Below are 20123 nucleotides of genomic sequence, written 5' to 3'. Positions count from 1 at the left end.
TTGGAAGCAGAAAGAAAAATTTAACAGAAATAAATATTAACATTAGAAGCTCTCTGGAGAGTTATGATAGACCTACACAAATTCTATCAGCAACATAACATTTTTTCCTAAAAGGGAAAACAAGGTTGTTTTTTTTTTTTTTTTCCCTATTTTGTCCTAAAAACTAACAATCAGAAACAATATCTCATATATATGTCATGATTTAAGTTAAATACTGAAAAAACAAGTACATTATTAAAATTTTCTACACTCACCAAAGTCTACATGAGCATGACTATGCTAGTATTTCTAGGTCAACAGCTGGCAGGTTATTTCTCAGTGATGACCTATCTATAAAGGATTTATACTCATTAATAATGCTTAAAGAAATAACACTATCCATGTGCCTTATGCAAAGAAACAGTCTTGCAATTATTTACATCTTTTTAGGACTGTATGGTATATTCCATCTTAAAATTTGGTTTTAAAAAATGTTTTAGCAAGAATTAGAACATATGCAACTGAGTCATTGAAAACAGGCATGCACAAGCTGTATGTGCAGACCACTGAGACACCAGAGCCTTTGTGAACCAGACAGATAATTTGGGTATGTGAGGGAGTATCAGATTTATGAGACATCAAATCCAATTTATTTAATCCTAGTTTGCTGTTGTTGTTTTTTAATTTAAGCACGAACTACCTTATAATTGCTTCCTTAGCCTAAGAATCAAATTCTTCATCACCACCTGTTTAGGCCCCATAGGATCTTACGCCTGATTAACTCTCCAAACTCATCTTACATCATCGCTCTTTCCAGCCACAAAGGCCCCCTCATAAAGTCTTCCCTGACCACCCATTCTAAAGGGGTAACATTCCCCACACCAAAACTCATATACACGTTATCACAATGTATTATTTATTTTCACAGACCTTTATCTCACAACTTCTAAATGTAAATTTCACGTGGCAGGAACCTTCTCTCCGATTCGCCACTATCTGTATTCTCAGTGCCTGCCAAACATAGAGCAGACACTAAATAAATATCTGGTGCATGAAGCAACTTCCTAACAGCCCTGAAATATATGTACAGTAGAAATTATCTTTTTTCCCCCTTCGTTCCATCTAAAATATACATGCTGACCTAGAACATTCAGCTTACCAACTTACGCAGAAGTAATAAATTCACTGATCCAAATTCTCAAATCAAATTTAGGCCAGAGGTTAGCAAATTATACCTCCCAGGCTAAATCTGGCCTACAGCCTGTGTTTATAGCTGAAGTTTCATTGGAACACAGCCATGTCCGCTTGTTTATCTATTGTCTAGGGCTGCTTTGCTAGGTAGTTGCAACAGAGACTGTATGATACAAAAGCCTAATATTTACTATCTGGCTCTTTATAGAAAACGCTTGCCGATGCCTGAATTACGTGCAACGTGGACTTACTATGATACCATCCCAGCATCCAAGAATAATAATGATTTAAATAGTATAATAAATAAAGGCCTGTTTTTGAGGTGTGTGTTATAATGTGCATGGGGAATAACAACAGAGAGATGAACATAAAATGAAAGAAGCCTTTCCCTGCAGGAAGAACTTTCCAAGAGTGAGGACTATCTAAGGGCCAATTTATAATACATACCCATTCACTTGAGAATAAAGGAGAAAAGTACCAGAGTTTAAGTTTCAGGGAGAGAGTAACACTTTTCAAAATAACTGATAATTACAAAGAAATAGAAAAGATAAAAGAAGAAAATATTTAGGATACTAGAGAGAAATTAAATGAAGTGGAAATAGCAATAAATCTTAATTTCAAGTGTTTGTGAGTTGTGAAGGAGACCAGCAGATCTAATTCAGACACCTACCGTAAAAGTCAGTATATACGACTCACAGCACACTCCCATGCCTTGTTTCATTTAATGTCTCTAATGTCAGAATTGCATTCCAGGTAGGCTGCAAAGAACCAAAACTCAGCCACATTTGATCAGATAAAACAAGTCTATGCAAAGTGAACAGTAACACTTAAAACACGGGAACCTGCGCTGCAAACAGGAAGCCATCTGGGACCTAGGCAGTCTGATAACCTGTTTCCAAAGCCCTTCTCCACAACCCACCCCCTGCAAACACATAGTTTATCGCTTTTGCTTCTCATACTATGTCTAATTCCTGCTCTTGCTTATCTTAGTACAATTTGTTTTTTCCTGTTTACTTGTTAAGACTGCACATGGCCCAACTACATACTGCCTTTTCGGTTAAGTGATTCATCTTTTCAGTCCAGCCTCTGTGAACCTTAATTCAATTTCGTAAAAGAGAGAGGATCTGATTAGTCCCTGGCCCCTAGGGTTAGGCATCCATTCTTACTCCAAACAGCTGTGTGTTTTGTGTGTTGTGTGTGTGTTTTGTGGTTTTCCCAGGAGAGGGGGCCTTCCCCCCTTTCTTCAGTAAGGAGCATGAGCTTGGTAAGCTGCCCCCCACCTCCTAAACACACGTTTATTCATGAATGTGCTTTATAAATTATAAACAGCTTTATAAATGTAAGATTTAGTATATTAGCAAAGGGGCAAGTAGTTTGGAGAAAGATTATCAACTGCCCTATTTTATCAAACTAAGATGACATATGTAAATTACCCTGTACCCTGTATTGCTCTTTCAATTTTGTATGCTATGTCTTTAATAAGTTTCCATGTTTTAGCTAAATTTGCCAATTTTTACTTTTGTGATTTCTTCCATTGCTTTTAGTCTATAAAGTCTCCACACATTTAAATGTTAAATATGTAGTCAGCTAACCTTAAACATTACCATTTAGTTTTGCCTGCCTTTTAGTTATGAAATAATCTGTTTTACAGAAAAGTTGCGATTGTAGTGGAAAGAAGTCCCATGTACTGTTTACCTAGAGTCTCTAAGATTAACATTTGCTTTATCATTCTCTCTCCAAAAAAAGTTTTGGAACCATTTAAATTACACACATGAACCTTTTACCTCTAAATGTGTATCTCCTAAAAATGAGGACATTCTTTCCTATAACCGTAACACAATTATCAAAATCAGGAAATTAATACTTTATACTACTACTATCTAATCTACAGACTAACCATTATCTTAACAGTATCCTTAGCAGCAAATGGAAAAAGTTCTCCTGGTACAGTATCCATAACTGTCTTGTCTCCTTTAATCGGGAACCGTTCCTTAGTCTGTTTTTGTCTTTAATGACCTTGACATCTCTGAAGAGTACAAGTCAGTTATTTTATAGTATGTTCCTTAATTTAGGTTTCCTCATAATTAAATTTGTTATGCATTTTGGGAAGGAATACCACATAAGTGATGTTGTATCCTTCCCAGTGCATCATATCAGGAAGCACATGATGTCAGTTTGTCCCATTCCTGGTGATGTTAACTTTAATCACTTGGTTAAAACAATACAGGCCAGATTTCTCCACAGTAAAGTCACTATTTTTCCCCTTAAGATTAATAAGTATCTTGTAGGGAAATACTTTGAGACTATTTTCTATATTTTTATGGCTTCCTAACTCTAAAATTTTTCTGAAATTTATTTTGGCATACCATGTCAGTTAACATTCTAATTGACTCTCCATTTATTGAATAACAAATTCCTTCCACAGCAGACTGCTGAACTTAATTTATAATAACTTCATATACATATTTAATATACATAAGGATTATAGTATATCTCAGGATCTATTCTACAGATCTAGTCTACTAGGCCCTGCACTAGCTTCAGATTACTGTAATTAATTACTTCAAGTTTGCATTGCAAATTATTGCCTATAAACATAGAGACACATTTAGTATCTACTAGAGCCAATCCTATTTACTCTGCTTTATAAATTCTTTCCAGCTAGTTTTACTTTTTTTGAGCTTTTGGATAAACTTTAGAACCATTTTCTAAAATGGTATTAAAAAAAAAATTCCCACCACCGTTTTGGTTCCATTTGTTCTAAACTTAATTTGTGAAGTCTCTTAAAGCAAAGCATTCTCATTCCCTAAGACAGTATGAATCTGATAAGCAAGATTGCCAAGAAGGAAAAATTACCAAAGGTTTACGTTTCTCTCCCTACAGGGCAAGTTTTACATTTTTTACATTTTTCAGAATATAACAAGAATAAACACAGAGGTGAGAAAGGGAGGAGAATGGGCAAGTTGGTCTGATACTTCATTTAGAACTGAATATTAAGAAGTTTTATTTACTTGTCTTTATATGAAGTAAGAACTGTTCGTGGATTATCAATGTTTAGGGATAGCATCAATACCAGAGCACCACCTCCAGCATGAACACTACTCATCCACTGTTTAGCTTCATCTAAGGCTCAATAATAGTGATTGATTTGGACTGACACTCTATTGTCTGGTTGTCCTGGTGACTGAAGGCATGCATTTGCCAGGCAGTTGACTAAGGTTGGGAATGTAGCCCTTGGCAAAGGAACAGAGAGATTAACTGGCCCAAATGCAAAACAAGTCTCTGAAGTAAACGTGATCTGTACCATATTCTACATAAATCAATCATGAGAAGAAACATTTAGTTTTCTTTGAATATTTGCAAATAGACAGATGGCTCACAGGTTAATATAAAAAGAGGAAAAGGAATATTTAGGGAAAGCTCTTCTAAGTAAAAATGAGATTTGCAGAAGTGGTAAGTTATAGTAGGTTTCCAAAACAGATTATCTAACTGTCCAAAGGGAACAACTGAACATCAACAAGAATAACTGCTACTGACTGAAATAAGTCAAATACACAATTTCACAATGATATATATATGACCAACTTATTGTATACACACACACACACCCTGATTGGTCACTGTGGGAGATGCTACAGAACTAACTCATTTTGAAAACAGTTAAATGTTGAGGATCATAAATGGCTTTGTTTATGTGCACTCTATCTACTGATATTTATGAAAAACAGTTTTAATGTACTTTTTTTTGACTTTTTAGAAGATTTATTGAGATATAATTTGTATAACATATAATTCACCTATTTAAAGTGTACAATTTAATGTTTTTAGTATATTCAAGAGTTGTGCCACCAGCACAGCTCAATTTTAGAACATTTTTATTATAGTCTAAAGAAATCCCATATCCATTAGCAGTCGCTCTACATTACCCCTACTCCCACATCCTAGGCAATATTAATGTACTTTTAACACAATAAAACTATTGTATGTTAATGTAACTAACTTTTAATCGTAAAAATAGCTATATTTTCTAAAGCAAAAATTAGTGAGAAGGGTGGCACTGCTTTAGATTTTTGCAAATTTCATTAATACCTGTTTAAATAGAAGACAGCTGATTTCTGATCAGCTTCTGCATTATGTTATGTAGCTTCTGGAAAACTCCACTGTATACTCATGAGACTGGGAGTAAATACAGCAAATCAAGTCTTAGAATTATTATTAAAAATTTTTTTGACCTCAGAGAACCCCTGTAAAGGCCTTAAGGATCCCCGTACAGGTTCCCAGACTAAGTTATCACCCTTTTACAATCCCTACTAATGGACGTAGGCACAGAGTATTAGCCGCCCCCTCTCAACACAGACAGAAACACGAAAATGTGTTTCTCCACAAAAGAACACACCACCCACCCTATGAAACACTCAGTCTTCCCTCTTCCCTCAATTAAATGTGAATCTTAGGAAGCTACTAGATCCGACTATCAATTTATAGGGAACTGAGATGACAGAGGAACACTGACACTGCATGGATGGAATCAGCAAAATCGTGATAGTGGGACACTACTGAAAAATGACTGAGCTGAGAGAGGGAAAAAGGGAGGGGGAGAGAGAATAGGAGTAAATAACTGAAGGGGAAACTTATAGAATAAAAAAAACTTAAAAGACAAGCAGAGCAGGTTCCACTTCCAGTAACGTCAGTACAGCTCAAATTAAAACCCAGCTCCCAGAAATTAACAACTATAAACTCAGCACACATTATAAGAATTATCGGAAGACACTAGAAAGCAACCACAAGGTAAACAGATTCTGGGGAAGAGTCAACACCTGTAAGAAAGAAACAGCACTAAGTACCTACTCTTTTTTTAAGGATCATCATTTGAAAGCAGACCTCTGCCAAGCAGAGCTGCCAAAACTCAAGGAGAAATCCACAAACCTAAAAGCTTAAAGACAGAGTTCACAACCACAGCAACTGGAAAGTGAAGGGTATGTCCAAGAAGGGAGAGCTGCAAAACTTGCATAACAACTTTGCACAAATCTCTGGCTCACCCTTGATCGAGGCGTGTACAGGGACAATTCAAAGCAGTTCAATTAAGGACTAAAAGAACTGAACAGAGATTTCACCTGGCTCCCACCAGGAGAGGCAGAGTTTGCTAAAGTAAAAAGTGAACAAAACAAACAAACAAAATCAATACTTTCTGGACAAACAAAACAGAACCCAGAGGCTCTACAACCTACCATTTGCCGATGCTCTAGATATAATCCAAAATCACTAGATACACAAAAAGAAACAAGAGAGAGTGATCCATAATCAAAAGAAAAGGCAATCTGTAGGTCCTTGTTATCTATTTTATATATTGCAGTGTGTATGTGTTAATCCCAAGCTCCTAATTTATCCTTCCCCCTCACCTTTCCCCTTTGGTAACCATAAATTTGTTTTCTGTTTCTGCTTTGTAAGTAAATTCATTTGTAACATTTTTTTAGATTCTACATATACTTGACATCATACGATAAGTCTTCTGACTTACTTCACGTAGTACAATAATCTCTAGGTCCCCCATGTTTGCTGTAAATGGCATTATTTCATTCCTTTTTATGGCTGAGTAGTATTCCATTGTGTATATGTACCACATCTTTATTCATTCATCTGCTGATGGACACTTACGTTGTTTTCATGTCTTTGCTATTGTGAATAGTGCTTCTATGAACATAGAGATGCATCTATCTTTCTGAATTATAGTCTTGTCCCAATATATGTCGAGGAGAGGAATTGCTGGATCATAGGGCAACTCTATTTTTAGTTTTTTGAGGAACCTCCATACTGTTTTCCATAGTAGCTGCACCAATTTACCTTTCCACCAAGAGTGTAGGAGGGGTCCCTTTTCTCCATACCCTTTCCAGTATTTGTTATTTGTAGAACAAAAAAAGCACATTCTTAATTATTTTCTTTATACGAGTATGAATAAAAATCAAAACAGTGGTTGCCTCTGGAAAGGGGAGGGACTGAACAGGAAGAGATGTTAGGGGGACTCTGGGGGAATGATGGTCATGTTCTGTATCTTTATAGGACTCTGGGTTACCAAACTGGATACATTTATCAAAACTCTTCCACAGGTACACTTAAGACTTTTACATTCACTGTGCATAAATTACACCTCAAAAAAATCTTAACAAATATCGAATTCTAATTAATGATATACAAAAGATTTTAGGGGTGATATGAACTAATGTTTGCAAATTACTTTGAAATGCAAGAAAAATATAAGGTGGATGATCAAATGCAGACACACACAGATATTTGCTAGTGCAAATACAGCACCGTGTTTAATGTACCTGCATAATTTTTTAAGTTTTATGTATTTCTCATAATAAAATGTTGAGAGGTGGGGGGCAGAAGACAGCCAAATATGGCCATTGTGCTGTGGCTTTGAGCAGCCTCCGCCGGGGACAAGATCTTGCTATGGCCATCCATGAGAGGAGGGTAGAGACAACTTAGCAGATAACCCAACCAGGCCCGTCTCAAGTAGAGCAGCTACAGCACTCACACTACCAGGAGACCTTGCTCACCTTCAGTAAGACTTATGGCACCATACTGCAGTTAGGTGGCACAAAGCAGGACAGGTTCTGGTGCCAGAAGATGACTGCTCACAGCCACCCCATCCTTGGAAAAATCCTAGCATCACAGGCCAGTAAGAGATCATCCCTGGCGAACTGGTGGAGCCCATCGTCTAGGAGAAAACTGACAAAAGATACCATCTAAATCTCTAAGAAGTTCCTGCCAGGCATGGCCTATGGCTACTACTACCCAAAGATGATCTTGCCTGTGCAGGATGGCTTGAATTTCATGAAACAGAACCAAAAAACCTTCGATATCATCACCAATTCCTCAAAAATCTATGGCCCCAGAGCTTGTCTTAAGTTCCTTCTTACCAGATCATAAAGCACCCTGCATCCAGATGGCATCTTCTGTTGCCAAGATGAATGCCAGTTGTTGGTTGTTGGTTGGTCCTAGCAACCAACTAGCATTCCTGCTCTATAATAAGAACCCAACATTGATTTTCAGCAGCCTAGTAGCAGGTGATGCTGGAGCAATGGAAGACACACGTGAAAGACTACAACTCAGATATGTACCGGGGGAACTTGTACTACGAGTTTCACTGCAAAGCTTGGAATTCACCTCAACTGCTATGTTTCCCAGGGACTTGAGCTGGCAGGGCCCCCAGTTACAGGTTATCCAGCCCCAGAGTAACCACCTGGTCTGAGGCCCCCACTGTCCTGGCACAAACCTGACTCTATCCCATAGACCAAGTGGTACAGGCCCCAGGAAGTTGCCTGGTCCCAGCCAGGCCTAGGCAGGCCAAAGTCTGACCCATCTAGCCTCCAATCCTTTGTCAGAGTTTCAAAACCCATATTAACCACTCATAACATGTGAGCCTTGCTTGCATCTCTATTCAAACATATGCTTAAGGGAAGAGAAAAAAGGAAATTTATGAAATAAAAGGAAACTTGAACACTAGCTATGTAATTAGATTACTATTAATTTCTATGGATATGAAAATGATACGGAGTTATATATTCTTTTAGAGTCCTTTTTTAAAGATAACATCTAGTTCCTGAATTTACAGAGGAAAATTGTATGTCTCAGATCTGCTTCACATAATAAAAAAGGGACAGGAGTTTGGTACATTATTCTGTCTACTGTGTAGATATATGAGCTGCTCCACAACAAAAAGTTTTAAAAAGAACAAAAAGAATGAATAATTTTATTTTTAATTAGATTCAAGTAAGATTTTTTTTTTTTTAAAGAAAAGATAACATACTTAATGGCAAGAAAGAAAGAAACAAAAGCTGACAGATAAGAGGAAGCTAGCTAGAATGGCTGAAGCAAGGAGTTAGAAGGAAATAAATAATGTGACCTGGGATACAAATGCAATAAAAAGTTAAATAAATGCTCAGAGTAGTTACAAACTACCTTCCAGCTCCTTCTACAATACTCTTGAGTTTTCAGTCATCATTCAGAAAGATCCACATGCTACAATATGTACAAAACAAAGATAACATTTCCAACATTCTTTTTGTTAATTAGTATTATTAGATATTTCTCTGAAAGCCAACAACTAATATCAAAGAATGCACTCTGAATATTTTAAAGATTACTATGTCATTACTGATTTGATTCAGCAGAATTTTTAGAAACTCTTAACACCTCGCCTTTCTTTCAAAATAGAGGCCAGACTTTAAAGTATGTGTTTCTTCATAAATACGCATAAGTTGAACAAATAGCCTCTTTAATACAGAACATGCTTCGATATTTTAGCTAGATGGTTTTAAACCTCAAATATCTCACTAGGAAGCTAGTCTCTCAAATAATTACATATTTTTAGTTAAAATTTTTTGAAATGTTACTATTATTATTGAATTAACTTTTCATACTGATTAATACCATCATATTGACTGTAATTCTGCAAAAATCTCCCTAAACTAAATTCAGTTCAAAGCACACCATTTTCCTATATGATACTTTTTTTCCCCCTGAGCTTAGAAGTCAATGAAAAAGTACATCTGCACTTAAAACTGACATCTTACATCTACATAATACATCAGTTTTCAAAATGTTTTCACATATACTACCTTCAAATCAACCTCATCAAATAGAGGCAGGACAGGTACTTCCCATAGAGTACAAAGGAAAATGAAGCTCAGGGAAAAGTAGTTTCCCCAAGGTAACAAGGCTTATCAGTTAGTGGTGCCGAAACTAGACCACAGATTATTTTGAGTCTAGACTGGATGGAGCCTTTAGTTACTACACTGGTTCTCTCAAAAGGTGGTCTGTAGCCATCAGCAACAGAATCACATGGGGCTTCTGGCTGAAAATGCAGACAGACACTCCTCTGCCTCACCCCACACCCAAGGTCAGAATCTCTGAGGAGTAAAGCCCAGGAATTTTTACAAATATAATAATAATAAAATAAAATAAAATAAAACAAATAAACTAAAATTTAAAATAAAATAAATACACACACATTTACATATACGTATATGTACACACACACACAAACACAAACACACACATTCATCATTCTCACTGCTCTAGGTATAATGAAGAAGTATATAAGATTATGCCTTGGAAATGTCTATAATGTTTTGAGGGTAATAAGACCAATACAGAAGAAACTATGAGAGCAATAAAAAAAATCTGTGTAAAATCTTAGTCAATGCTATATTAAAAAAAAAAAAAGTTTAAAGTATGGGGGGGGCGGTGTTAGTCCCTGTGGGCTAAAATACTCCTGGAAAGACTTGATGGAAGGGTAAAAACTTTGATAGGTCTTGAAAAAAAGATTCAGGATAAATGATTCAGCTTGAGCAAAATGGCAAGAAAAGTGGGATACAGACAGCATATATAGAAAACAAACCAGAAACCACTGGCGTTCAAACATTTCTATTGGTAATGAAGCAAGAAAAAGATTAACTAGGAAAAGAAGCAAGGTTATAAAAGAATTTATATTGAGAACTGAAAACTTTGGAATTCCATAGACCAGGAGTCTATAACCAACCACCTGCAGATCAAATTTGGGTCACTGGCCTATTTTTGTACTGCCCCTGATCATTTGGTTTATGCATATTTAAAGGGTTACTTTTTTTAAGATTTTTTCTAACAAGAATATACAACAGAGACTGTACGTAGGTGGCCTTCAATATTCACCATCTGGCCATTTACAGAAACAGTTTTGCCAACCTCTGTACAGACAGCAAGGTAACTGTGGACCCTGGAGTAATGAGTATGTAACTTAACTCTGCCACTCAATAATGACATTTAATATGCTGTTACTAAAATAACTGCCAAATTTTACTAATATTATTTAAGCTCAGCATATAATTAAAATGCTCCAAGAGTTTAAATACATAACCTAAATATTAATGTAAATGATGCTACTGTAGTCTAAGAAAAGTGAAAAATTCCCCTAATGAAACCACTCTGAGCAAAAAGTCAAAAAAAAAATAATATTGATAATCCTTCTATACCTTCTACTATCTTAGATTCTGATTCAACAAAAATCTGAATATCTATATTATTCTATAAGAAATATGCTGGGAACTTTCACAGGTTGCTTGCGCTCAAATTATTCTAGCCTTTCTATGTTAAGATACTGTTATTATTTTACACTTATAGAAACTGAGGCTCAGAGGCATCTTGTCCATCGTTCTCAACCTGCCAAGTCCAAATCCAATCCTTTCTGCACAAGACCACTGCACTTCAAGGACTCTTTTAATAGGCCCAGCCCAAATTTTATCAATTTCCCTACAGAGCTGCAGTTTGGGTTAGATTGTTTAGTTTTTAATCAAACTTAGAAGAAATGAATACAACACTTTGAAACTCCCTGACAGTTCCATGCCCTGATTCAGGATTAATTCAAAAGCTCATTGTCTTTACTATGATAATGGCCTACGGGCTCTTTCTGATATTGGCCTTCTATTTTACAGAGTCCACTGTTGTGTACTGAGAATGACCATCACTTATTATAGTTTATAAGACAGGATGATTTAGGAAATAACCACTAGTGTCCTGTTTAACAGCATAATAGATTGAGTATAACATATCATAAAATGATACCTGAATATTCCAGCAAAACTGTCACAGCATGTGGATTTGGAATTTTAAATTTTTTAGATATCAAAATATTTTTCTTTGTGGCGATGCTTGTTTCTGATTATAAAATAGCTCTAATCTTCCCAAAGATGCAATTTAACTACACAAAAGGCCTAAAGAGCTGTCTCGTAAAATAAAGCCTATTTAAGCCATAAGTATAACTTCTTGAAAAAAACTATCTGCATAATCCCAAGCATTTACAACTCTGAACTGAAGCCCTTTCTCACTCTTATACCAAAATGGAACTGAAAAAAATGATTTTTACTGTCTCTCTCCCCTACTAGACTGTAAGCTTTACCTGAGGGCACGAATCATGGACAGTATCCCTAGCACCCAAGGACAATCCCTGGCACATGGTAGATGATTAATAAATCTCTGCTTCAGGAATGAAGAATGAATCAATCATGAATGTTAACCAGGGAAAAGCACACCTTACCTTATGGGTCTACTGTTTAAGAAGGATTTTTTTAAAGCTTTAGCTTCTGGGTTGGGGCTTATTTTTTTTCATCTAGCATAAAGATGATCAAATACTGTCAATCAATGCATGATTTTATTTCTACATGTAGATTTTATGCCTGTGGAGCATCAGCAGTAACCCTTTTACTCTCAGTCCTGAAACATAATTAGGAAGATTAATTTATTACTAGAAAAGAGAAACTGTATGGTTCAAAATAAAATTACTTCTACATTTTCCTTTTACTGAATTATCTATAGCACTGTTAGCCAGCCTTCCTTCCATTAAGTTTGATAATGAGAAGTTAACCCAATAGTGAAATTCCTTCAACTAGAGGACCATGGTTGACCCACAACATCATAAAAGAGGACATATGGAGCAAACCACTAAAGATTTTTTTAAAGTAACATCATGATACAAAAGAAAGCATTACAAGATAAATACGTGAAAATTTTTTGTGAAATATTTGACTTTTGGAAAAAATGTCAACACCAATAAACACAAAGTGCTTTGCTATAAAATATTTTACTAACATCTGGCAGGTATGTTCTAAAACCTGATAATGTACATATCTCCTCCAATGAACACACTGTAGGAGTCTAAGAATTCTAAAGTAATATTCAAGTAACTTATAAACTATATCTGTAGATACTAATGATATGTTATAAACATCAAGGGTGTCCGTGATACATATTTATAAATACTAATAACATCATCTGCTTACCACAGCTACCAACTCAGACCAATTCAGATGTACTTTATTAATGACTCAAATATCGTGAGTAGTGCTGCCATCAGTTTTGTGACTTGCCTAAAACAGTGAACAATTCTTAGTAAAGTTCTCAATGAAAAGTGAAATCTTTCCCAGATATACAAATGTGTCAAGTCACTGCATCAACGGTCTCAATTAATGGCTTCCTGTATCCAAGCCCTCTGCCCTGTAACTTGGTAGTCCCCTCCCACACTTGATTCTGGACTTGGCAGCATGACTTCTGGCAATAAGTTGTTCACGACTATTAATGAAAGCATATAAAACAGATTTAAGTTATACATGCAGACCGACTGTAAGAAGGTTTTTCCCACTTATAAAGGTCTGGAGGAACATCCAAAGCATGTGGAATATAGGTTAACTCTATTCAACACCTTGTGAATCATCCAGCAACCATGGTGCTTGCCTGCTTAAGCCAGCAACATTTCCTAATCGTGACAACCAAACATGCCCCTCACAACGTTAAAACTTCCTCATGGGGGTAGAAGATCCAAGACTTCTGCCAGTTAATATACTTTTTGATCTTTTAACTTCAGGCATGAACCCATTCATGCACAAGATGTATGACAGTACCTTCTTTTTAATCCAAAATTTATATGATTGAGTATGGTCCCTTCCAGACTACTGAGAGATAACACACAGTGCAAATATGCCAACATAATTTGAAACAAAAAATAAAGATCTGTATTTTTTCTCTATGCACGTTATACTTAAGATTTAAATGTTTAAATAAGATAAACTGATAATAAAGCACTTGCACTTCAAGTCTATAGTTTTTTATTAAGTTGTACCAATCATCCTGCATTTCATGATATCAATCCTCACCTTCTATACATCTCTTGAAATTTTAAGAACACAGATGTTGCTAATATTGTAAAGAATCAAATATACCTAGTCCAATATTTTGGTTCTAAGATGTCCTTAGGGACACAAGAAAGTATGTTTTTCTCCCTTAACAAGTAATTAAATGGTTGGTACACTTTCTAGCAGTAAGAACCATTGCAAATTTCTCTTTTTCTTTGTGCACTGTGTTTGCTCTGCCTGCAATATCTATTCCTGCCAGCCTAAGTCCTAGTCACCCTCAAAAGCCAGCAAATGTTCAGCCCCCTCTGTGAGATTTTCCCAATCCTCTCCTTTTCACCAACAGATTGAGTCCCTCCTTCCACATTACTTCTGAAACTTCTTATTCTTTATCATTAATTATCTAACACACTGTTGTAATTATTTGTTACATAACCTGTCTCCCTAACTAGACCATGAGCTCTATGTCAGCTAAGCCTATGTGACATTTCTATAACTGTATCCAAGTACCTAGGTACAGTGACTGCCATGGTGAGGGCTTTAAATGGCCTATTAATTTGCATGACTCCTTTTAGGATTTAAGATTCATAAATCCATTCCAGTCATCTCTATTGTTTGTATTTTGTTTCTACTATTTGATATAATGAGTTACCTAAAATTTCTTTTCATATATTCTAAATTTATTTTGATATTACAGTCTTAATAACTGTTCCTTCAGAAATCCTGTCATATGCAACAGCATGGCTGAACCTTGAGAACATTATGCCAAGTGAAATAAGCCAGTCACAGAAGAACAGTACTACGTGACTCCACTTAAATGAGGCAACTAAAACAGTCAAACTCACAGAAGCAGAAAATAGAATGGTGGTTGCTATTCAATGTATATAAAGTTTAGTTATGCAAGATGAGTAAGTTCTAAAGATCCATTTACAACACTTTGCCTATAGTTAACAATACTACATTTTACACTTAAAAATTTTTTAAGAGAGTAAATCTCATGTCAACTGTACTTCCCACAATTTCAGGAAAAAAAGGTCCTTCAATCGTATTCGGGAACCAGTCTCCACCTAATCTTATCTACTGACAGGTTTGAATGTTTTTTACTTACTTCTCCAATGCATTGTTTGTTACCTTTCCAGTTCTACTACTCTGACTTTATCTACTGTCAATAGATTTTTAATCTAAGAACAGATAATATTTTTTCATTTCTGACTCCATTCTGATGTCCAAAATTTTGTATAGAAGGCCAAAATTCTAAGAAAGTAATTTAAAATATGCACTGCTAGGCTAATCCCAAACTTTATACAAATAGTTCAAATTGTCCTTTAATCCAAAAATACATTTCTACACTCACTGTCATTACACACCTTCTGCCCTTTCATCTTGCTTTAGATTTTCCTGTAATGTACCTACATCAGTCTGGAACTTGATTACTCAAGATAATTTTTTATCGGCAAAATCTGGAAACTTCAAAGTGTGTGCTCAATTCTCTAAATCATGTATTTAAAAATATTTCATAATCTTAAATTTACACTTCTTTACTACTTTAGAACCATATACACACATGAATCACAAGTAGACAAGCAAGTTCAAGACGCTACTATCAAAGTGTTAGGGGAAAAAAGAGGAAGAGTACAAAACACTTGCACATATCTTCTGAGGGTGAAAAAGAAGATTGAAATTAATAAAATCTTAAGACTTAAATTCTTTTCTGTGTCATATCAAAAACATGCAAAAAAAAACCCAAAAACAAAAACATGCAACCACTGTAGTACAACTAAAGTAATATTTCCTTTCTAGGAAGTGATTAAAGTGTCTATTAAATAATGGCTATTACTGATCAATTGGGTTGACTGGCTCATCCTTGCCCCAAGATTATAAAATATAAAACATGCTTGCTTTCGCTGTTAATTTTATAGATTTTTAAAAAAATAGTAGACCACCACTTTTACTAATAAAAAAACATGGAACTAAAATAAGAAAGCAAACAAACAGAATGGAATTCCTGGAAGCCCATTAAAGCAGAGTAGAAAGAAAAGGCTCCCCTGCAAATCTTTACTCTGCTGAGTTCCTCATGACGCTAGGCTGCCCCCTCAGAACTACTAACCTCCTCCCTACTGAGCACCTGCTCAATATTAAACATCACACATACATCTAAAGTTTAAAACATAAAAAGGAAACAGGGGTCCTTAAGTGAAAGCTGATCATGCAACAGCCTAACAAAAGTTTACTACAATACCATAATGTTAATTCCCTTTCTCCCTCTTTTTTTTGTCTTTTAAAGCAAAAACTAACAGTTACTCCAATACTAGATGTCCTCCAAAAATGCCTTTTACATTCAATACTGACAAAGTTTACACACAGGTTTCATCTCAGGTTTAAGGCAAAGTATTTATGTAGTAGACATTAATTCTAAACACATTATTAAATGAGTACTTTCTACAACATCTAAATATACAATACAAAAATAACTTTTTAGACAGTGAAAATTCACCATTCTAAACAACTTATTAAATCTTATTAAAATGACTACCAACAGAAAAGTTGAAAATTGTAAAAAACACTTACTTCATTTCCATGTTTTTGAAGGAATTCAATTTCCTGTTGTGTGAATGTTGTCATGGAGATGGATTTCACCCTGTGTGGTGGATTTAACCCTCGCCTGAAAGATAAAATATTTTACAGATTTACTATTACAAACTATAGTATTTTAAAAATTATGGGGCTTCCCTGGTGGCGCAGTGGTTGAGAGTCTGCCTGCCAATGCAGGGGACACGGGTTTGAGCCCTGGTCTGGGAAGATCCCGCATGCCGCGGAGCGGCTGGGCCCGTGAGCCGCAATTGCTGAGCTTGCGCGTCTGGAGCCTGTGCTCCGCAACGGGAGAGGCCGCGATGGTGAGAGGCCTGCGCACCGTGATGAAGAGTGGCCCCCGCTCGCCGCAACTGGAGAAAGCCCTCGCGCAGAGACGGAGACCCAACACAGCCAAAAATAAATAAATAAATAAAATTTAAAAAAAAAAAAAAAAAAAAATTATGTATCAGATAATTCAAAACATTTTTAATTAGCACATTTAAACTTGGAACAGTGTTTTCATTCCATAAACTACAAATATTTAAAAATTATCTTAAACTATTAATCCCCACAATAGATATGTCAATGTAAATTTAGTCAGACCCACACTAAATAATATATTTAAAGATAAATTCAAGTAACCACCTAGTTAGAAGCAAACAGTACCTGTAACACATGAGCTTCTTGGAAACACAAATATTGCTTTAGTGTATGTCTGATGGAAGGAGAATAATATATATATGACAGGCTAAATGGTAAAGAATTCAGTTATTAATTATTAAATATTTTCATATTTCCTAAGAAAATGACAATGCTATGTCAGGTTTGGACGTTATCTGTTTCACATTTCGAAGTAGAGAAACGTTAAGTTAGGTTTTGTTGTTTTGCTTGAAGTTTTAAACTAATAAATTACTTTCCTTCCAGCTCTAGGTAAGTCATAAAATACAGAAATGAAGATTGCACAGTAGGAAAAACTGAACACAGCAATTTCATCCTAGTAAAACTTCCAAACTTAACTATGAAGAAACAACTACCATATGAATTACTTTCAAGTACCTTTACAACTAGAAAGCACAAATTAAGGCTTTAACGATATCATCTAAATTTCCAAAAGTGAAAATTTAGCAAAGTCATTATTATTCCTTTAAAGCAGGACATTTTGTTTTACAAATTCATCTGTATTATGAGAATAAGACTAAATTCATCATATTCACAGCTTATTCATTTATGATATTTATCCTAACAAGTCCTATCTTGTTCCAAAACAATTTAAAAAGGAATTGACTTATTATTGTTCTCTCAAATTCCTCTGCTCCCTCCCTCAGTTAGCATCTTTGTCTCTCCTTATTCCCTAATACTGCCTCCTTGTTCCAGCCAACCCTCTACCCTTTCATCTCCCTTATAGTATCCTTTCAATAAAAAAAGGAAAGTAATAACTTTCTAACAAGGTAATGTCAAACACTGCTACAAGGGTGTATGTTTTGAATAAGAAAGTTGGAGCAATGAATTATATCCCTCTACTTCTCAAATCATCAAATGAGGGAACCCCCTGACTCTTAAAAGTTACATACAGATGTAATCTCATGAAAGCACTGAACTGTATAGCTTATTCTCTCATACATCTCAAGGCCCTACCATACCACAATGTCCATTTTTGCATAAAGAAGGTATTCATATTACTTAAATAAGTGAACAAAATTTCTCACTTATGAAACAAACAAAACCATAACATACTCATAACCAAAATATGACAGGACATTTTCCCACTTAACAAGAAGACCTATTACAGAGCTTCTTTAAATGCGCTCTCTCAGTGCATTTAAAATAAGATTCAATTTACAAAACTGGTAGACACAATTTTGCAAGGCCAGATTACTTACATAAATTGAGTAACTCCAAGGAAATTTTACATTTGTTCATATTGGTTTCTCTAGTTACTTTTATATTCCATTAATTCTGATAGATTAACTGTATTTTCAGTGCAAAAATTTTTCCTTTTTTAGCTTCCAAAAGCTTTTTATGTGGATATAACATGACTATAAAATAGTTTGGTGGGCTTCCCTGGTGGTGCAGCAGTTGAGAATCTGCCTGCCAATGCAGGGGACATGGGTTCAAGCCCTGGTCTGGGAAGATCCCACATGCCGTGCAGCAACTAGGCCCGTGAGCCACAACTACTGAGCCTGCGCATCTGGAGCCTGTGCTCCGCAACAAGAGAGGCCACGATAGTGAGAGGCCCGCGCACCGCAATGAAGAGTGGCCCCCGCGTGCCGCAACTAGAGAAAGCCCTCGCACAGAAACGAAGACCCAACACAGCCAAAAATAAATAAATTAATTAATTAAAAAAAAATAGTTTGGTAAAAAAATAGAAGGCTGACTCTATCAATTTCTTAAGAAGAATGCAGACTGATGAGGCTGTAGTAAAAAATGTAGTCTCATACACTGATGACAGTAGGATAAATTCACCAACATTTGAATAATCCTATTCATGCGTTTTGACCCAGTAATAACATTTTAGGAATCTATTCTAAAGGAGGAATCTGAAACTTAACTATGTACAAGATGTTCATCAAACATCACTCATACTAAAAAAAAATAAATAACATAAACACTTCATTATGAAAGGGGAAGTGGTTAAGTGACAATAAAACTGTACAACTATGCATACTTACGCTTGTTTTTTTTAAGACGAAAATTATATAGTATTCTCAAAGCTATATTAAAAATATCTTCAAAGAAAACAGACAAACTAAATACCCCAAAATGTTAACAGTCTTTGCTTATAGATTATGGAACTGATTGATTTTTTTTTCTATTTATAATTTTCTATTCTCTCCAAGTTTTCCACAATGAAAACTTGTTACTTATTCTGTTACTTATTCTGTAATAGAAAAAAAAAAACTGCAAGAAATAATAAACAATTCAATTAACTAGTAGTAGTCAAAAAATTTGGACTTTTAGTCCTGGCTTTATGGATGTGAATGTCTGTGCTGAAGAATTACAGAAAGAAAATGAAAGAACAGTTCTTAAGGCTTTCTTTCAGTTTTTCTAAAAAACCTGGTAAACTTTCCTCCCAAATATAGCCACCAGCATCAACAACTTATCTTTACCTCATTTCTCTAAATCAGGCACTACTGACATATTGGGCCAGAGAATTCTTTACCATGAGGGGGTTGTCCTGTGCACTGCAGGAGATAGGGCAGCATCCCTGGCCTCTACCCACTGAATGCCAGAAGCATGCCCAACCCAGTAGGAATAATGAAAAATGCTTCAAGATACTGATAAATGTCCCTCAGGGGTGTGGGGTGGGACAGCAGAGACCTTCTACTTGAGAACCACTGCTCTAAATATACCAAATATGTTAACTACCAAGTGAAGAAAGAAGCAGAATTCCTTTGGATCACTACTGAGATATAAATTCTACCTAGGTTCAATCTTCTACAGAACATTCTACACATTTACCTCATATACAACAAAAAACTTAAATTTTCCCATAAATTTACTATTTCCAGAATAAAAGAAAATAGAAACCCTTAGAAGAGATTAAGGAAAGTGTCCACAAAAAGTAACCATATGATGTCAAGCACACTTATACAAATTGGTAGACAAAATATAATTTAATAAGACAGAAAGAAATTAATATTTGTAAAGTAACCTAGACTGGCACTTTGCATATCTAATCTCATTAATTTCTACTTACAATAGTATAGCAGACTAGATATT

The 20123-nt window shown here is 35.4% G+C and overlaps 1 protein-coding gene across 12 annotated transcripts in view; it reads right to left on the bottom strand.

Moving 5' to 3' along the window:
• AGFG1 (ArfGAP with FG repeats 1) overlaps window positions 1-20123 on the bottom strand; it is a 69588-nt gene that overhangs the window by 33845 nt on the left and 15620 nt on the right. For 7 of the 12 annotated variants that reach the window (XM_036857727.1, XM_036857726.1, XM_036857721.1 and 4 more), the window contains exons 2-3: window positions 16401-16494; window positions 910-990 (exon numbers count right to left, since the gene is read on the bottom strand). In XM_036857727.1, the coding sequence (XP_036713622.1) occupies window positions 910-990; window positions 16401-16494 (175 nt within the window). The remainder of the gene's footprint in view (window positions 1-909; window positions 991-16400; window positions 16495-20123) is intronic. The other 5 variants (XM_036857717.1, XM_036857723.1, XM_036857719.1 and 2 more) reach the window with 1 other exon arrangement.

This window comes from Balaenoptera musculus, chromosome 7 (genome assembly GCF_009873245.2).
Source record: "Balaenoptera musculus isolate JJ_BM4_2016_0621 chromosome 7, mBalMus1.pri.v3, whole genome shotgun sequence".
Classification (NCBI taxonomy): domain Eukaryota; kingdom Metazoa; phylum Chordata; class Mammalia; order Artiodactyla; family Balaenopteridae; genus Balaenoptera; species Balaenoptera musculus.
This window is presented reverse-complemented; position numbering and strand designations above follow the sequence as displayed.